Source organism: Bos grunniens, chromosome 10 (genome assembly GCF_055505025.1).
Source record: "Bos grunniens cultivar Pamir isolate PY7600 chromosome 10, Bosgru_T2T1.0, whole genome shotgun sequence".
In the NCBI taxonomy this organism is placed as follows: domain Eukaryota; kingdom Metazoa; phylum Chordata; class Mammalia; order Artiodactyla; family Bovidae; genus Bos; species Bos grunniens.
In genome coordinates, this window is record NC_141174.1 from 45,590,228 (window position 1) to 45,608,049 (window position 17,822).

At 37.4% G+C, this 17,822-nt stretch overlaps 1 protein-coding gene across 2 annotated transcripts; it reads right to left on the reverse strand.

The window, feature by feature from the left end:
* Window positions 1-3,620: 3,620 nt before the first annotated feature.
* On the reverse strand, window positions 3,621-17,447 carry ARPP19 (cAMP regulated phosphoprotein 19). 2 transcript variants are annotated; one of them, XM_086321011.1, is made up of 4 exons: window positions 17,417-17,447; window positions 17,110-17,164; window positions 7,886-8,008; window positions 3,621-3,811 (listed from the first exon to the last, which is right to left on the reverse strand). In XM_086321011.1, the coding sequence occupies exons 2-4, from the start codon at window positions 17,152-17,154 to the stop codon at window positions 3,641-3,643; spliced, it is 339 nt and encodes a 112-aa protein (XP_086177137.1). In that variant the 5' UTR covers window positions 17,155-17,164; window positions 17,417-17,447; the 3' UTR covers window positions 3,621-3,640. The 2 variants fall into 2 exon arrangements, with proteins under 2 accessions (XP_086177137.1, XP_086177138.1); XM_086321012.1 differs by lacking the exons at window positions 17,110-17,164; window positions 17,417-17,447 and adding an exon at window positions 16,564-16,699.
* Window positions 17,448-17,822: the final 375 nt, after the last annotated feature.

The window sequence follows — 17,822 nt, forward strand, 5'->3', positions numbered from 1 at the left end:
GGAGAAGGGACATGGGGGAAGGCTGGCAGTGCATGCTGAATTGCAGAAGTAGGACAGTGGCTCAAAGCTGTCACTTCCAGATAAGGATAGTGTTTTAGAAAATTTTAAATGGGTCTATAGTTGTGGTATATTGGGGAGAATATCAAAGGACTGATAATTTATCAAAAATCATTTACTGAAGGCCATCAGGGGGCTTAAGAGATAAGCAGGGATGGAAATGGGGGAGAAGTGAAGGAAAATGAGGTGGAAAAGGAAAATGAAAAATGAAGAAATGTGTCTGAATGTTGGGGAAACATAGAAAGGCCACCAGGGAAACTCTTTGTTGCCACTCAGACATGCCCTTCCTACAGGATACCTGCCCCTGAATCACCAGAGTTTGGGGCACAATTCAAGTAGAGCTCACATTTCAGTGTTGATGAGACTTCACTAATTTGGACTGAGAAAGAATACCTGTCTGATTTAGTAAAAAGTATCAATAAACATTTAGAGGTATAGTTCTGTTACATCAAATAAAATGAGGAACAAATTCCAAGTGAAGTAAGAACAAATACAGGCCTTGATGAACAGTTAAAATGTTTTTTTAGGTGAGCAGCACAAGAATATTGAGTAACTTGTAAAGAGACTGCAAACATGCGCCTTCCAGTTCATCCAAACAATCCAACAATTCTATCCCAACATGCCAATAACTAGAATTGTTTTACTCAGATACAGTCTTTAAAAATGAAATGTTTCTAAGAACTGTACTATCAAATAGGAGCTACTGGACATGAAACAGGTAATTTATTTTAGCTGGTTTTCATTTAAGTATTTTTCTCCAACTTGTTTATGCCAACATACATTTACAATAAGGACAATGATTTAAATTGGTCATTTCTCAAACCACAATTCTGAAACCATAGAAATGTTTGATGAAGCCCATCTTATTCAAAAATCTTCACTCAAGCAATGGTGACACAGCCTGCAACTATACCTTCAATAAACTGAGCTAAGAAGCAGAACAGAAATATAAAAATGTATGACCTCTATCCCAAGCACCAATAATGGAGACTAAGCAATTACTTAAACCTACAAGTCCTACATGACCGGTCTCTCCTGATGGAAAATCCTGAGATTTCAATCATTGTGACTTTACAGAAGGCAGGCTGGTTTAATGAGGAAACTTACTTTTAATAAAAAGACAACAATATTTTATTTTGGGCACTTACTCAGTATTTCACAGATCCTCAACAAGTTTTGAGGTAGGTTAATATTAGTATTTATTTTACAAACTAAAACTCAGGCAGAGATTACATCACTTATTGCAAACCATAGCAGGAGTCCTACTATAACCAAGAATAACATGGTTTTCCAGATTAATCTGATGTGTGTGAATTTAACAGTGACAGCTTGCAAGTAGTCATTAAAAACAAAACCCAAACCCCACTAGGTATTACAGAAATTCTACTTTGGGTATTTTGTAATTCGTAAATCAATCCTATAATGATTATACATGCTTTTGAATAACCTACTTACTCTCATTACAAATCTATTTATGTATAACTAAACCTTATAATTGAAGAAGGAAATGGCAACCCACTCTAGTACTCTTGCCTGGAAAATCCTATGGACAGAGGAGCCTGACAGGCTATAGTCCATGGGGCCACAAGAGTTGGACACAACTTAGGGGCTAAAACTAAAACCACCAATCCTTATAGTAACAAATTAGCACATTACTGATTTTGTTGTTCTCTTCTTTTGGGGTGGGTGGAGCAGGAAGATAATCAGCCAGCTTTCCCCAGAGTGCAGGGCAGCCTTTAGGTGCAGGCGCTATGCTCAACGCACCATCTATGGTGATTTGGGATCAAAGGAAATCAAGTATCTAATGAAGCCAAGATCCAGAAAAGATGCCTGGACCCAAAAGAGGTGGAGGCCCTGCACAAGTCAAAGAAGAAAAACGCACTATCATCTCAGGTTACAGATCCTCTACGTCATGCTACAGCGTCACAACTTAGGGGAAGAGCTCTTAAAAGAGCAGTAGATTTGTCCCAGCAGTCTGTTAATTAAAGTTCTTACTAACTAGACAAACCACACATACAATTAATTTACATTTTATTAAAATGACATCTATAGAAGCAAAATATCTAAATATGTATTATCTGTTCCACCTATCACGTAAATTGCTCTGTCACAAGTCTAATTCACTTAGCTTATTATTATTACTTGAAATTCAGCTCATTCTGACTAGATTCCTGGGCCAATCTTCTCAAATACTTGTTTTATTATAAATTTCCTTTTATTTAAACAATTGACAGTTAGTAATAACACAGGATTAAGAGTGGTTAATTAACAACTGGGAAATTATAAGGAAAATATAATTATTGGGTTAGAAAATACAGCACTCAGCAGAGCAAATTTCAAGAGTGAACATACGTACACTTATGTTTCTGAACAGGCTGAATCGCACAGCCCAACACAATGTGAGTCAAAGAAGCAAAAAAAAAGAAGGGAGGGGCCACAAGAGGCAAAGTATTTTATTCTAGTGTCCCCTAAATTGACTGTGGAAGTAAAAAGTTTCTACATTAAAAAAGTTTATATAAATTATATGAACAGTAATTTTCATAAAAGTCAAAATGAAACGTTCTGCATAGGACAAAAGATATGCCTAAGCAACATACCATATTTGCACAAGGCCACTGAATGTCATGGGTACTGCTAACAAATGAAAAAGCTTAAGTCTACGGCAGACTGAGCAAAGATTTCAGTTTGGTATTCTATAACCCCAAGACTATAAACTACTCTTACTATACAAAAGCTCTAATGACATACAGAGTTTTTTGTAGGAACTCTTGTGCTTCTGGTTGGCACATTTCTACTCTTTAATATGTGAAAGTAACACAGACAGTTGTGAGAGGTTGTGCAAAACTACTGTATTTACAAAAATGGCACAAAAGTGAATTCAACAGTCGATGCACATGCACACTTCATTCACATCTTCAATGACAAAAGGTATTCTGAACACTATAGAACTGAATAAGAATACTAGCTTCAACAGCAGCTGTTAAGCAAGAGAGTCACATAAGTTACACCAGAATGGGCAAATATTGCCCAAGTAAAATTCTATTGTTAAAGCCGAAACAGATTTAAGGCCATTCACGTTCAAGCACAGGATACAAATCTTTTGGAGCCCCATTTATTTGTGTTTGAAATATGTGACCTCTCTTCTAACTTGTGGTCTTAAACTTCTGTTTACAAAACCCAAAAGGAAAATCCAGAAGAAACCAACAGTAGAGGTTATATTAAATAAGAGTAACATACAAAGCTATAATTAAGATGAATTAAAGAAAGCCAACATTTAAACTGCAAAACTTGTTAGTTACTTGTTGGATCCAGCCCTACACTAGGAGTTAGGTAATATATACAATTATTTTCAAGTAGATTACTTTATGTTGCTCTAACATGTTCTTTTCATCAGTGCACTGTTAAACTAATCAAAAACTCTACACATGTATATTCCCTTAAAATAGCAGCACACACTACCGCTACCTGCAAAGCCATCACTCTCAAATGACACAGGGAGTAAAAGGAAATAAAAAGCAGAGGAGTAACATATTAAGGAGAAATAATGGGCATTAGAAGATTCATGCAGTTCAGCTCTTTTTAATCAGCCAGCCAGTTTGCTAGCAACAAGAGATGGTTTCCGTTGAGGAAGGTCCTGTGGAGTGGGAATGTGGTCACCAGTGACCTCTGTCTTATCCGGGGTTGCAGTAGGAAGTTGCTTGTTCTTCATTTTTGCTTTAGCCATGTTGTAATCCCCAGAATCAAAATATTTTTGCTACAAGGGAAAAAAAGAAGAATTCAGACTAGAGTTTAAAAAGTTTTTATGCAATTACACTCATTTAAGATATAAACGTGACTCTATACTGTCAATATAAAATAAGCCTAAAGTTTAGAAAAAAGCAAATATCAATTACATGAAATAGCTATGTCTCTACAGTGAATTCTGTCAGTCAGGCAAGAACACCTTCTTCAGGCTTACTTACATCATTCTAGTTCCAGTATGGAACCCTCAAGATTAACATCAACTTCCAAATCAATCTATTGGGAGTGAATAGCCCTGGACTTAAGAATGGGAGGCAAGCCTTTCATTTACTAATGTAAACACCTAGGTTAAATTCTTATTTAAATGATTTTGGGGAAAAACACACACATACAACTCACTAACTTATATTTGGGATGTGCCACCCACCTTCAATCAAGCTTACAATTATGAAAACTATTCATAGATGCTGGTACTCTGTCAACTAAAATGAACTTTTCTGTAAGGATTTAAATCATTTATTTGAATTTAAGCAGTTCACTAAAATTAAATTTAAGGTTCAAATATAAATGCTAGGGTAATCGAAGAAATAAACTGAATAGAAATTATCACTTAAAATACACAACCCTATTCTATACCACCATTTTTCACCTAAGCCACTAGGTATAACAATCACTCTTTTTAGTTGGAGAGATGAATAGGTGAACACCATACCGTTTTATCACTGAAATAGAAATTCTGGAGCTAAAGATCAACCTTAATATAGACAATCTACATAAACTGGTGTGTTCCAAAGTAAAAACAGGTGAATTTGCCAGGTTCCGACTTTTCACCTATCGTGTTTGGCTTGCCTTTACTGAACGCCTGCTATACTATACAAGGCACTATGTGAATCATGAAGAGACATAAAAATGGACAACAGCCACCTAAATCCACTATTATACTGTCTTAAATACACAAGATGCTGTGGTTACTCAGAGCCCACAGCATAGGCAAGAAGAATCATCCAGATATGAGATGAGGACCTGGACAAAGGGTGAAAAATATAAATACTCTTTTTGAGATTTCAGAGATAACTCAAGTGGTAAATGGAGGAAATAGGAAATCACAGCTTAGTTTAAGGTTGTTCAGTAGCCTAAAAAAAGATTTCATGAGCTGCCTTCCTCCAGGGACTATTCTTTTATAAGCACCTAACATTAGGCCAAGAGACAAAGAGTAGGAAACTCGGACCAGGAAGATTTGCTGCAGCTTCATTTCTGCATGTTTTAAAATGTGTGTAGTGTGGGGGGCAGGATAAATTGTGAGACTGGGACTGATAATAGTATACACATTACTATAGAATAGATAACTAACAAATAAGAACCTGCTGTATAGCACAAGGAACTTCACTTAATACTCTGTAATGGCCTAAATGGGAAAAGAATCTAAAAAAAAAAAAAAAAAATGGATAAGGTATATGTGTAATTCACTTTGCTATACACATGAAACTAACACAGCATTATAAATCAACAATACTCCAATAAAAATTAAAAATATAATAAAATGAATGCAGTGAAAAAAAAAGAATCCCAGAATTTCTGATGTACTATATATTACATTAGTGAGCTACTTAAGAGTTTAGTAGCCTCTAAAGGAGAAAGCAGCCTGCCAAATTTTTTAGAGTCAAAAGCACAAAATGAGAAATTTAACACACAGTGCAAATTTTAGGCAGATTTTCTCCAATGTAGTAAAGTCAGTTTCTAATAATAGCTATTCTAGGTGGCTCAGATGGTAAAGCGTCTGTCTACAATGAGGGAGACCTGGGTTTCGATCCCTGGGTCGGGAAGATCCCTGGAGAAGGAAATGACAGCCCACTCCAGTACTACTGCCTGGAAAATCCCATGGATGGAGTAGGGTGATAGGCTACAGTCCATGGGGTCGCAAAGAGTCAGACACGATTGAGCGATTCCACTTGCACTTATAGTAACCAAAGATTCATCTTAAGGGGCTCTCACTTAACTGATCAGGCTACTTTGCTTGAGATAAAGGAATTAAATTTATGTAGTATGGCTAGAAAAAAACTAAAATCGATCGAAGTTTCTCATATGGGAAAAGAAACAGTTCAAGATGACAACATCACATGTCTTTAACAATTTTTAAATTTTGCTTTTAAGTGGGGGAAAAAAAACCCAACATATTCTGTATCATCTTACTTTTTAAGAGCCTTCTCCCACTCCCAATTTAAGGGCCATACTTACAACCATATTTATAACTGCACTGACATGAATGGATCACCTAAGTGATAGTATTTATTTAAGGTCATGTTTCTTAAAATTGGATCCTCAGTTTTTTGGGACCTCACAAACTCCACAAACATAAAAAACATGGGACAGACTGCTGCTTGATATCCCTCACATCTCATATTGTTTAAAGCCTAAAAATAGGTATCTGAGTAACGCGGAGTACGTAAAACAGAAAGAAACTTAATATAAATGATATGCAACTGACCTTCTCGAATGAGTGAGAAACTGGTTAAAGATACTAAGACAATCTGCAAGTTTGCTATTGCAACAGAAGAAAACTAAAATCATGTGACCAGATATTTTCTGAAAAATAAAAATCTTTTAACATAGTAAGAAATGATATAGTTGAATATAAGATTTGACTTCTCTAAAAGTGCTTATTCACTGACATTTTGGTAAAATACAAAATTTTTCTAGAGCTCCCTTCTCAAATTCTACATAATTATTTCTTGATTTAAGTGGCATTTTCTTACTGACAACTATTTACATCTATAACACCAACTCCAAGATACAATGTATATAAATTCTAACTTGAAAATACTAAAAAGTCATAAATAGTTGAAGCTAGAGAAAATGACAAAGACAACAGCCTGAACGTTGGAAGAAAGCTTGTTGGTATAAGTTGTGTTGAAAATTAGCAAAGGAAAATAAAGCTTCCTAAACACTAATTACCAGTTAAACCCTAAATTCAAATAGTAATTTAACAATCAAAGATTATTATATAATTCATATTAAAACCACATCTGGTGGTATCATTTCACAATGAGACTTGGCACAAATACATTTTACAAAGAATGTAGAATATGTCTCCCATTCTGCTTTTTTCTAGGTATCCCCTGTATTATGGTCTTTATAATTATACTTTTTAAAATTACAGTTAAAGCTACTAATACAAAGAAATAATTGTTCTAATTTACATTTCACTGATTTTTATCCTGTATAAACATTTTTTTCTGTGTTTTAATAATAATACTTCCTCTGTTAAAATCCTTTATCTAGGGCATCTTAATGTTTTCCTTGTATATTTGAAAAACTATTTTATGCGTTACAAATACTATTATTTTTGTAATGATTTTCCCATCAAATTACTTTTCACAGAACAAGGATTTTATTTTTAAATTGTTATAATTCTTCCTTGTCATCCTATTTTTCAAAGCTGTGAATGGCATTCTTTCATGCTATATAAAAATGCCACTCTATATTTTGCCACTTTTAAAATTTTCTTTTCGTAGAAAGACAATTAGTGTGTGGTATCACTTATATGTAGAATTAAAATCATCAAACTCACAGAAAACAGAGTAGAACAGTGGTTGCCAGGGGATGAATGGTAGGGGAAATAACTGTTAATGGGTGCAAACTTTTAATTATAAGATGAGTAAGTTCCAGGGATCTAAAAAATGGACAGCATGGTCACTCCAGTTAACAATACTGGATTATATACTTAAGTAGAGCTTTAATGTTCTCACCGTAACAAGAAGAAAATGGTAATTACGTGAGGTGAAAGATGTTAGTTAACCTCACTATGTTACATATTTCATGGTATGTACATGTATCAAATTATCACACTACGCCTTTAACTTACATAATGTTACGTATCAATTATAACTCAATAAAGCCAGAAAAAATATTCTCTTGAAATTTGATTTGAGAAAATAATCCACATATAACTAGAGTCAACATGTAAGTGCACACACACATATCTGGTAGTAAGGTACAGAGGTATAAATACAGACACCTATTCCACAGCCTCTTTCAGCACAGAGTTCACAGGGTGTAAACAGCTGAAGATTTACATATGAGAACTTACCCCTTTCTGCAATCGTTTCCTTAAAAAATCGGAACCTCCAGGCTTTTGTCCCAGATGAGGATACCTTGCTTTTAATTTTGCTTCTTCAGCTTTCTCTGGACTAGTCACTTTATCTTCCATTTCCTGAAATAATTTTAAATAAATTACTTCTGTATTACAATTCAGTTATATTAGATAATTCCACCTTTTAAATATCTGGATTCTGACTTTTGTTGTCGAATGCCAAATAATGCAGCATCTGACTAAGAAACCAAGCACAGAGGCTTTAAAAATCTGCCTTGTTTTTCAAATGATCCATGTGATAGTTCTATTATAGCTGTGATGCACCCCACACACTGGATAAAAATACCAAGATAGCTCAGCTCTGAAGTCTTGCTTGCCATTACTTTCCAGTCATGTATAATACATTTATAGTTATTCACCTTCTATGGAATGCAGCAGCTCTCTGCCCATATTTAGAGAACTACCTTAATAATGTTAAAATGAAAAAAATCTTTTTGATCTGTTTATTCAAAATCATGTTTAATTGGAAGCTCTGAGATTCTTTAATAGAAATTAATAGCAGCTTACTTATCTGATACATTTTCCTTGAATCACTCAATGCATAAGACTCTGTTATTTTTAAAGGAGAGAAACACCATCTGTCAATCTTTAGATTCTATTGCCTAATTTCTCCCCATATTTAATGGCAAACACTGTTCATGCCAAAGATCCTATTCTTTAATGTACTGAAAATACGTTTTCTGTTCAAGGACTATCAATATTTTAAAGACCATTCACTTTTAACACTAGTCAAGACATAGCCCTCTTTCTTCCCAAGAATGATACATTTGTTGTTTGTTTTTGGCCATGCCACACAGCATGTGGAATCTTAGTTCCCCACGAGGGATAAAACCCTCGACCCCTGGGGTGGAACCATGAAGTCTTAATCACTGGACTGTTGGGGCAATCCCCTGAAATGGTATTTTACAGGAAAGCAGTGTCTACCACTTCATGGCAAGTAGTGCAGAAGAAAGAATGAACAAAAATAGCACTGCCAAGACAGGGGAGGCTCAAGGCACACTTTCTAGCTAATGGATCATTTCTGCACACCAGCTCAGCAAAATCACACACCTCTGTATATCTTGATTCTTCTAGGCTATTTATGAAGTCAAACAGCAGAAAAGCTATCCATAAATATGCCAAGCCTACTGATCTTAGAAAGCAGCAAGTAATCATATTAATCTAGGAACTGAAGAAACAACTTCATGTAATTTTTGCATATATCTTCCTTAAAAGTATATTCATATGTTTTATAATCAACTTTATAGATTGTCAATATTTTTTTTCACCTGTGAAAACTTCCTCATGCACTGTTACCTCTTCTCATTTTTAGTCTTGGAGGATTTTGAGAATACAGATGCTGCTGTCAAATATATCCTTTCTCTGGGGCTTCTTTTATGTGTATGCTTCCTTCTGTTTCAAGTGTTCTATTCTCTAGAAGCTGCCATTTCATGCATCTACATGCTTTGATTTTCATTCTTTTTACAGAGGTCACATCATTCATTCACTTGATGTATGTGTGCCCAGCCAGAGACTCAAAATAGTATCAGTGATTCTGCCAGTCATTCTCTTCAAAAAGGGTAGCTCAAGTGTGAGATGTGTGATGTAAACCTGCTATTCCCATGAGTCTCAATCCCAGAGTATGTCTCTTTCAGAGTGTAAGCATATCAACATACTGTTTATCATTCTAGTGTTTCAAAACTCAGCCCATACAAAAGGAGTCAACTACCTCAGCTGGCAATCAGCTGAAGAACCAGCTCAGTCATCTGTTTAAACACTAGACAAAAAAGTGACTATCACTTGACCTGAAAATTGACGTGGGGCTGTCTTCAATGTGATCATGACTCTACCAGTGTTATTTAACGGTGATTTTAGTTATATGGATTTTTGCCTTATCATCAGATAAGCTGGAGACATTAAGTAAGTATAACAGAGTAGTCACCACAGAGGCTTCACTTTGCTATTATGGCCCCAAGGTATTCATAGTGGTTAATTTAGAAGTGGACTTGGGAGGGACCTACTCTAGGGTTCCACTGTACAATGGCTTTTTAGATAGGTTGAAGCTAAATTTGGAAACTGGTTGAAAAGGACTCCAACCTGATTACAGCCCGAGCATCTTCAAATTAAAGGATGTTAACAGAATCCTACATTTCCACTAAAACCATCCAGCTTTCTTGGGCCTGGGAAATGAGAGCTCTCCACTTCTTTATCAGTTCTCTATATCTAAGAAATAGTCTTTAATTTTCCCTAGTTTCCCACGTGTATTCAGGTTTCCCTGTTTTATACACACAGGAAAAAAGTTGTACACAATATGCCATTTTATCTGGCATTCCCGTATTTTAATAAGAATACATTTATGCATATACTTACATATAATATCCAATTAAATGAAACAGCTCAATTAAGTTGAAACAGTTAACAGTTTACTATTGAAAAATACTTTGGGGAAAATAGCACCTACAGCTCAAAATATTTAGATTTACAATTAATCTGTAATGTGTCCTAGAAAAACAAAGCAATTCTTGAACTTTCTTTCCCAACATACAGCACAATGGCAAGTGCCTGCTAGCTGCAACTTTGTGGTTGGATTCAGAATTTTAGCTACATTTAATACCAAGAAGGTGCAAGATGTGACCAAAGTTACATTTTTAAAATGCAGTCAATACCAATCAAAACATCTACAATACTTTTAAAGGATCATACAGAAACATTCTTAAACCTTTGGCAGATGTAGACAGTTTCAGGGCTTATTAATAAGCAAGTTCAAATGCTTGGGTGTTCACCAACGTTTTGACATAGGTCCAGACTTGCTTGTGGAGAATTAAGAACACATCTGGTAGTGGACTGTATCCGTGGACACTGAGCCCACACTTACCCTTCTCTAAACACTCTTCTGAATCACAACAGAAGCCTGAAAGCACATTTCCCAGACCGAATTCCTTTAAGAGTCTGTCAGTGGAACCTATATCAGATTAAAAGGCATTTTCTTCCTGGTAATGCCACACACATGCAGACAGCAGCAGCTCCTGTGTGTTCTGTAGAAGGGCATTAAGCTCACGATCAGGAGCTATGGTAGCCGCTACATGAGATGCGGGCTCAAGGACACTGGGTTCAGAATAGTGCTCACTCTCACAGGGTCAAAAGTTTTTTGTAATTCCTCACTTCTGGAAACATCATTTTCCCCTCTTTTGCAACTCTAACCTTGTAACCTAATCCCCTAAACCATATCCCTTTCTGTTTGATATACCCTCAGTGATTTCTGTTCTCCAGAGGACACTAACTGATAAAAAATCAGGTAAAATGAGCAATTTATTGAAATATTTCCTACAAAGTACTTACGTAATATAAGACAGGAAATAATGCAAAGTATAGAAGAATGTATGTAAATTGCCAATTATACCAAGTATGTATGGTAAACTGCCAAGTAAAATTAAGGCAATAAAACTGTTGTATAACTTTTGCTACTACTATTACCAAAAAAAAGGTCACCTTGCCTCCAGGATGGTCCTGGCAGAATTGTGGGTGACTGGGGTGTACACAGGGGTAACGAGGAGAAGTGACCTGAGAGCCTACTCCAGATGCCTGACTTTGATTCCTATAAAACCCCATCAATATCTGGAGCCTGGAGATGTCTGATGTGAATACTTCATTTCACAGTGATTTAAAATACAAAAAGCTGTAATAGATATTAAAAGAGTTGGGGCAATTTATCCTTACAATCATATTAAAAAATACAAAAGACAAAATTTGGTGTGATTGCATTTCTAGACATCCTTCAAAGGAATTTTTGAGCATTTATTCCAGCTAGAATGAAAATACATCCCTCAAAAACTTTGAGATAAACAAGGAAATATCAAACAAACTGGTATATATGCATGTATACTGAGTCAGTTTTCTAATTTTCCCTAGCTTTATTGAGATATAATTAACGGATTCATTTTTCTGATTTTAAGAGCTTAATATGTGAGGCTAAAAAAGGACAGAGTAAAAAAATATATGTTTTTAAAGTATTCTGTGTCTCATTTAGAAAAAGATTTATGATACTAATTTTACAATTCGTTTAGTTAAGGATGCTTGATAAATTTCAGGGGGAATAAATTTAATAACAGAACTGAAGTATAAAACTTCCAAACTAACAGTGGGGGTAAAATGGAAGAAGAAAATCGATCAATCGACAAAAAGAGGGGAGGACAAGAAAGGAAAAAAAGGCCAAAAAGCTTTATTAGGGATACAGAGGATCTAATGTTCGTGCCTCTAATTTCAAAAAAGCATCAAAATATATAAATCAGTCAGATGATAGGGAGCAAATGACAAGACTATCAGCATAGGAAATTTCCACACCTCTTCCTCATACAGATAGGTGAGAAAGACAAAGCAGTCAAGGTACAGACCACAATCCAACTACAATTCAGAAGTTAAAAGTCAATTATTTCAAAATTATTTCCCTGTCATTTTGAAACTAAAATATATTACTAAATAATTCATGGTTTAAAAAGGAATAATAGGAATATAACAAATACTTGGAGCTCACTGATAATAAAAATTCTACACATACCCAAGTTGCAAAATACAAGTGTCTAAGGACTTAAAGAAAACTAAAACTCAATGAGCTAGGTCTAACTTAAGAAGTTAAGACAAAGAACGGAACCCAAAGAAAACAGGAGAAAATAAAAAACAGAAATTAATGAAATACAGATACAACAAAAAGAATCAACAGAGAGGAAATGACAAGCTTAACCAAGAAGAAAGTATTCTTAAAAATTCAAATCTGGTTTCAAAACTTTACTCTCCAGGAAGCCTTTGTGCGTCACAGAAATTTTACTACTCTAAAGAAACAGACACTAGAATGAGTGACTGCATTTATCTAAGTAGTTTCTATATGCTGATAATAGCTTTGGGGGGAGGGGCAGAAGAAGCATCATTAGAATTTTGAAACTTCCATTCTAACCTATGAACTAGGAAAGAGAAATCCAGGATATCGCAACAGATAAATGCTTATGATGTACAAAAATACAAAAATTTAAGAACAATATTTTAAGTGATAGTTAAGTCTCTTGACAAGTAACATATGCCCCCAAATAATCCTTGTCATAACACTCTACAACTCACACAGAGCCTAACATTTACTAATGTGAGGCACTTACATTTTTGTGAACTATTCCATTGAAATACTTTAGCTATCCTTTTTATAAGTAGCAGGGGCATAAGGTATAAACACACAAACACATGTACACACAAACATATATTCAAATAATTAAGGATTATTTTATTGTCTATCATGGAACTGACAGCAAGTTTGAATGATTATTACCACTCTTTGGCCCTGAGCAGGGAAGTTACATAGCAACATCAGCAAATAAAAATCTGACCACTTTGAACAAATTCTTTATCTGCTCAACAGTATGTTCACTGATGCACTGATTAATGAAAGCCAACAAATCCTTTGGTATACTGTCAGGAAGGTACTAATACTGTTATCAACCTCTATGGAAAAACTCTGGAGTTCTACCAAGTCATTGCTGCTTGCCCAGTGCCTGGTATTTATTTAATGGATGCCCAATAAAAGTCTACTGAATGAACAAATACAATATATTCCAAATGGTTTTTAGAAGTTAAGAAACTTTTCAAAACTTTTCTGAGATTTACCTCTAGATTGCTAAGAATTAATGGCTGTACACAAACCAGAGTAGCAGGCTGTGCTCCTAACTGAATGTATCTTGAGCCTTTTGCTTACCAAAGGTACTGTCAAAAACAGTCTCAGAAAACGCCAATATTAACCAGTTTTTTAAAAACTTGGAAAATGGGAAGGCAATTTATATTCACTCTTTACTGATGACATAATGAAATAATTTAAACAATATTTCTCTTCCTCTTTCACCACTCACAAAAGCACCACGCATGCCTTTTATTTATTTTGGCCACACTGCTCGACATGCAGGATGATTCCTGGACCGGGGACTGAACCTGGGCCTCCACTGTGAAAGCTCGGAATCCTAACCACTAATCCACCAGGAACTCCCTGGTTTTCTTTAAAATTAACAGTAATCTTTTTTTTTTGGCCACAAGGCAGGTGGAATCTTAGATCCCTGACTAGGGATCAAACCCACACCCCCAGCATTGGAATTGGGCAGTCTTAACCACTGGACTGCCAGGGAAGTCGCCCAGCATACCTTTTAAACTGTCAAAAATATTTGAGTTAGCCTTTTCCAAGACATCTTACTAACTTAACTTGATGAATATTATAATAGAAACTGTTTTCTAGAGAATCTGCTATTAAGATCTTCTTTTAAAAAATTAAAAGCCACCGTGTGTGTACATGCTAAGTCACTCCAGTTGTCTCAGACTCTGTGCAACCCTATGAACTACAGCCTGCCAGGCTCCTCTGTCCATGGGATTCTTCAGGCAAGAATACTGGAGTGGGTTGTCATGCTCTGATCCTGTGGATCTTTCCAACCCAGGGATCGAACCCTTGTCTCTTAGGTCTCCTGCAGTGGCAGGTGGGTCCTTTACCACTAGAGCCACCTGGGAAGCCCTAAAAGCCACTATATATATACACACATACATATATATATATATATGAAGATCTATATATAAAACATTCCTCTACTTTCATTCAGATTTAACTGGGTCTAAGCTAAGGTTTTTTACATTACCATGGTCTAGCCTCTCTTTTTTTTAACTGCAGTACTAGCAGTGCCATTTGTATAGTCATAGTGCTTTGACAATGTGTTCAACCGGAAAGTGTGGAAAAAAATTTATTTAACCAACATTTTCAGAACAATGCCAGATGCTATGCTAGGGGGCATGGGAGAAAAGTTAAATAAAGGAGGGGCCCAAGCTTAAGATGCTCACTACAGAATTACCTGTTTTAAATCTCCACATGCCCCTTCTTACCCCCAGGATCAGACTGCATGCCTGTCTCAGCTTAGTGTTACTCAAAAGTGGATGACTGATGGATCCATGAGGTCTCTGCTAGTATGTTTTGATTTCACATCACTGATAATGTAAAGAACAATATAAGCATATTCTAGGGTATCTGAATCGCCATCTTACATTTAAGCACCTCTGTGGTGCTTTGTCAGAGCTTTCATTTACAACTCCATTTGTCCAGGATAATGAAAAAAGAATAGAGCTGAATTTAAAATGTAAATGAGGTACCTAAGACCACACAGCCTACTCTTACAAAAGGAGAATTGAGGGATCATATGGTCCAAGGGAGTGTTAACTTGCCAAACTCAAAAATCTCCTGCACTTTAACAACTGCTACCATATTCTCCATATACTAGAAATTCAGTTTCAGCAAAAACAACATGCCACACTGAATTAATAATTCAAATTAGATAGTGACTCCATGCCAGGCTCATCTCTTGATTTTAATTTTTCAGAGGCAATAGGCTAACATACCATAAAACTATAAAAATATTTTAGCTGACTTACTCTGGCTTTAATTGAAAGGTCATTTGGGTACACAGACAATAATCTAATTTTTTTTAGGTCATCTAACTATTCTTCCAAAGAGAAGAAACAGGTGATTTGGCCCACAGGAGCACAGAAGTGACTCTGCACATTCTCCTGTTTAGGGACGGGACCCATGCTACGGGCACTTAACATCTACAGCCAAACCTTAATTCAAGAAGAGACACTATTATATTACTAACACATTGGCGTTAGTGACAACAGCCCTAAAAACGAGGACCTGAATTAAAATTTTAATGTAGACACAAAAAGAAAACATTCAGGATAGCCTTAATCTTGTTAAGAGACATAATATTAGGCTGTCCCAAGTGAATCAAGACTCCACGCTTTAACAACATACTAGCAAATCTCATAAAGGAAAATTACATAGCACATTACTGTACATCAGCAGTTGAAAATGGGGTTGATTTAGTGTTTAAGACAAGACATCAGGGATATGGCTTGACCATTTTATTTGGATTCCTAAATCCTAAAGAAATAATGAACACCATGATAAATGATCGCAATCTTATGATATATATACTTCTCTTTATTTTCCCCCTAAGTTCAATTTTTATCAAAGTGTGAAAAATACCCAACAAAGTTTTCATTGGACTATTCTCGAATAAAGTAGTGACTTGGCCTATTATTTACGCTGTCTTTTTTCCTCCAGTTACTTTACAAGTAATATCATAACAAAACCATCCAATTCAGGAAAAGTTAATATGGTAAAGAACATATGGAATGGGTTTAGAACACTAATCAAATTTCCAGCCTGATTAGGGGCATGGCTGTAACCTTAAGCAGAAGTCCTTACAAAATGCAAGTATAAGACCAAATCCTATTTATGATAACGCCCTCTGATTCTTTAAACAATTACGGTGGAAGAAGCAAGCGCTAGCCTATACAAATATAAAGCCTTTATGTTCGTAATTTGAATCACACAGATCCGTGGCACATTTCTCTACACCAGCAAGATATTACAAGTGAATTTACAAAATGTCCCCATGTTTTCACACAAAAAAAGTGATCAATTAAATTGGTTAAAAAGAAAAAAATAAATTCCAATTTTTAGTCATATGCGAATCCCACTGGCTCACATTTCTAACCACACGTTGCGCCAAAAGCACTAAGTTACCCAGCGCATTTAAGCCTCACAACAGTATCAAGCAAGGACTTACTATTATTTTACAGATGAGGAGACTAAAGCCAGAAGAGTTCAGCAACTGACCAAGGTTACATGGCCAACGATGACTGGATCTGAAATTCCAACCTAGGTCTAAGTCACCGCCCAAACAGGAGATAACCGCCTTTGAAGTGAAGAGCACGCAGACAATACAAGTAGTTGAAGTTAGTTATTCGAGGGAAAAACAAGGGTTCCTAGGTCAGCAGCCCATGGGAAACCTTAGGCTCCACAAGGTTCAAGGCTCTAATGAAAAGATGGGTGGTTAAAGAAAACCCCGAGACACCGAGGCGTCAAAAGGCACATTCCAAACGCGGACAATACTCAATTCGGCACCAGGCCAGCTAACTACCCGAGCTCCTGCGGACCGCCGACTAGGGAGTGCCGGGCCTGCCCAGGGGAGGGGCAGAGCGGGGCCACCCGCTCTGCACCGGCGCCGGGCTGGCTTCGGCCGCGCCCCTCGGCTCCAGGGGGGACCAGGCCGCCGCCAGGCCCGGGTTCCCGGCAGAGACGGCTCCCTGGCCCGCTACGCGCGCACACTCACCTTCTGCTCCTCCGCGGACGCTGCCTCGGGGACTTCCGCAGACATACTGCTCCCTCTACGGACGAGAGGCCGAGAAGAGAAGCGATTACAGGGTGGCCGAGGCCGCCCGACCACCGCGCCGTCGCAGGCCCACCCGCCTCCCGCCTCCCGCCTCCCGCCAGCTCCCCGAGCGCCCGCCCGGGCCGCCTCCTCCCCCGAAAATGGCCGCCGCCTTATGACGACACGCAGGCCCGCCGCACTCGGCGGGCGGCCACCACGGCGGCCCGCCGCCGCCCCGCCGTCTCTCCCGCGCCGCGCCCTCGCCTACCTTACTCCGCTTCTCCAGTTCTGCGACGCCCAAGCACTTCCTTCTTGCCTTCAAAGGTCGCGGCTCGCGCCTAACCTCACATCCGTCTGCCTAATGCTTCCTGGGAACTGTAGTTTAAACGTGTAACTGCCTCTCCTCGCCCCGCCTGCCTATTCTGGTCCCTTCCTTTGGATCCAAGAACCTGCCTATTTCCACTTCCCCAGACTCGCTGAGTCCCGGATTCCTCTTACCTCTCTGCGCCGTGCCCACACAGAATTTCGGGCGCCCCAAAGCTCTGTGCTTCACAAGTCTTTCCCTACTCTGCCTTGCCTCAGTTCGGTTCAGTCGCTCAGTCGTTTCTGCCCCTTTGCGACCCCATGGACTGCAACACGCCAGGCCTCCCTGTCCATCACCAACTCCCGAGGTT

What these genes read in the sequence shown, in the direction of transcription:
- ARPP19 (XM_086321011.1), bottom strand. Translation starts at nt 17,154, where the DNA reads ATGTCTGCGGAAGTCCCCGAGGCAGCGTCCGCGGAGGAGCAGAAG. An exon ending in CGTCCGCGGAGGAGCAGAAG is followed by an intron (nt 8,009 to 17,109) that starts GTGAGTGTGCGC and finishes AAATTATTTCAG; the next exon opens with GAAATGGAAGATAAAGTGAC. An exon ending in GGAAACGATTGCAGAAAGGG is followed by an intron (nt 3,812 to 7,885) that starts GTAAGTTCTCAT and finishes TTTCCCTTGTAG; the next exon opens with CAAAAATATTTTGATTCTGG.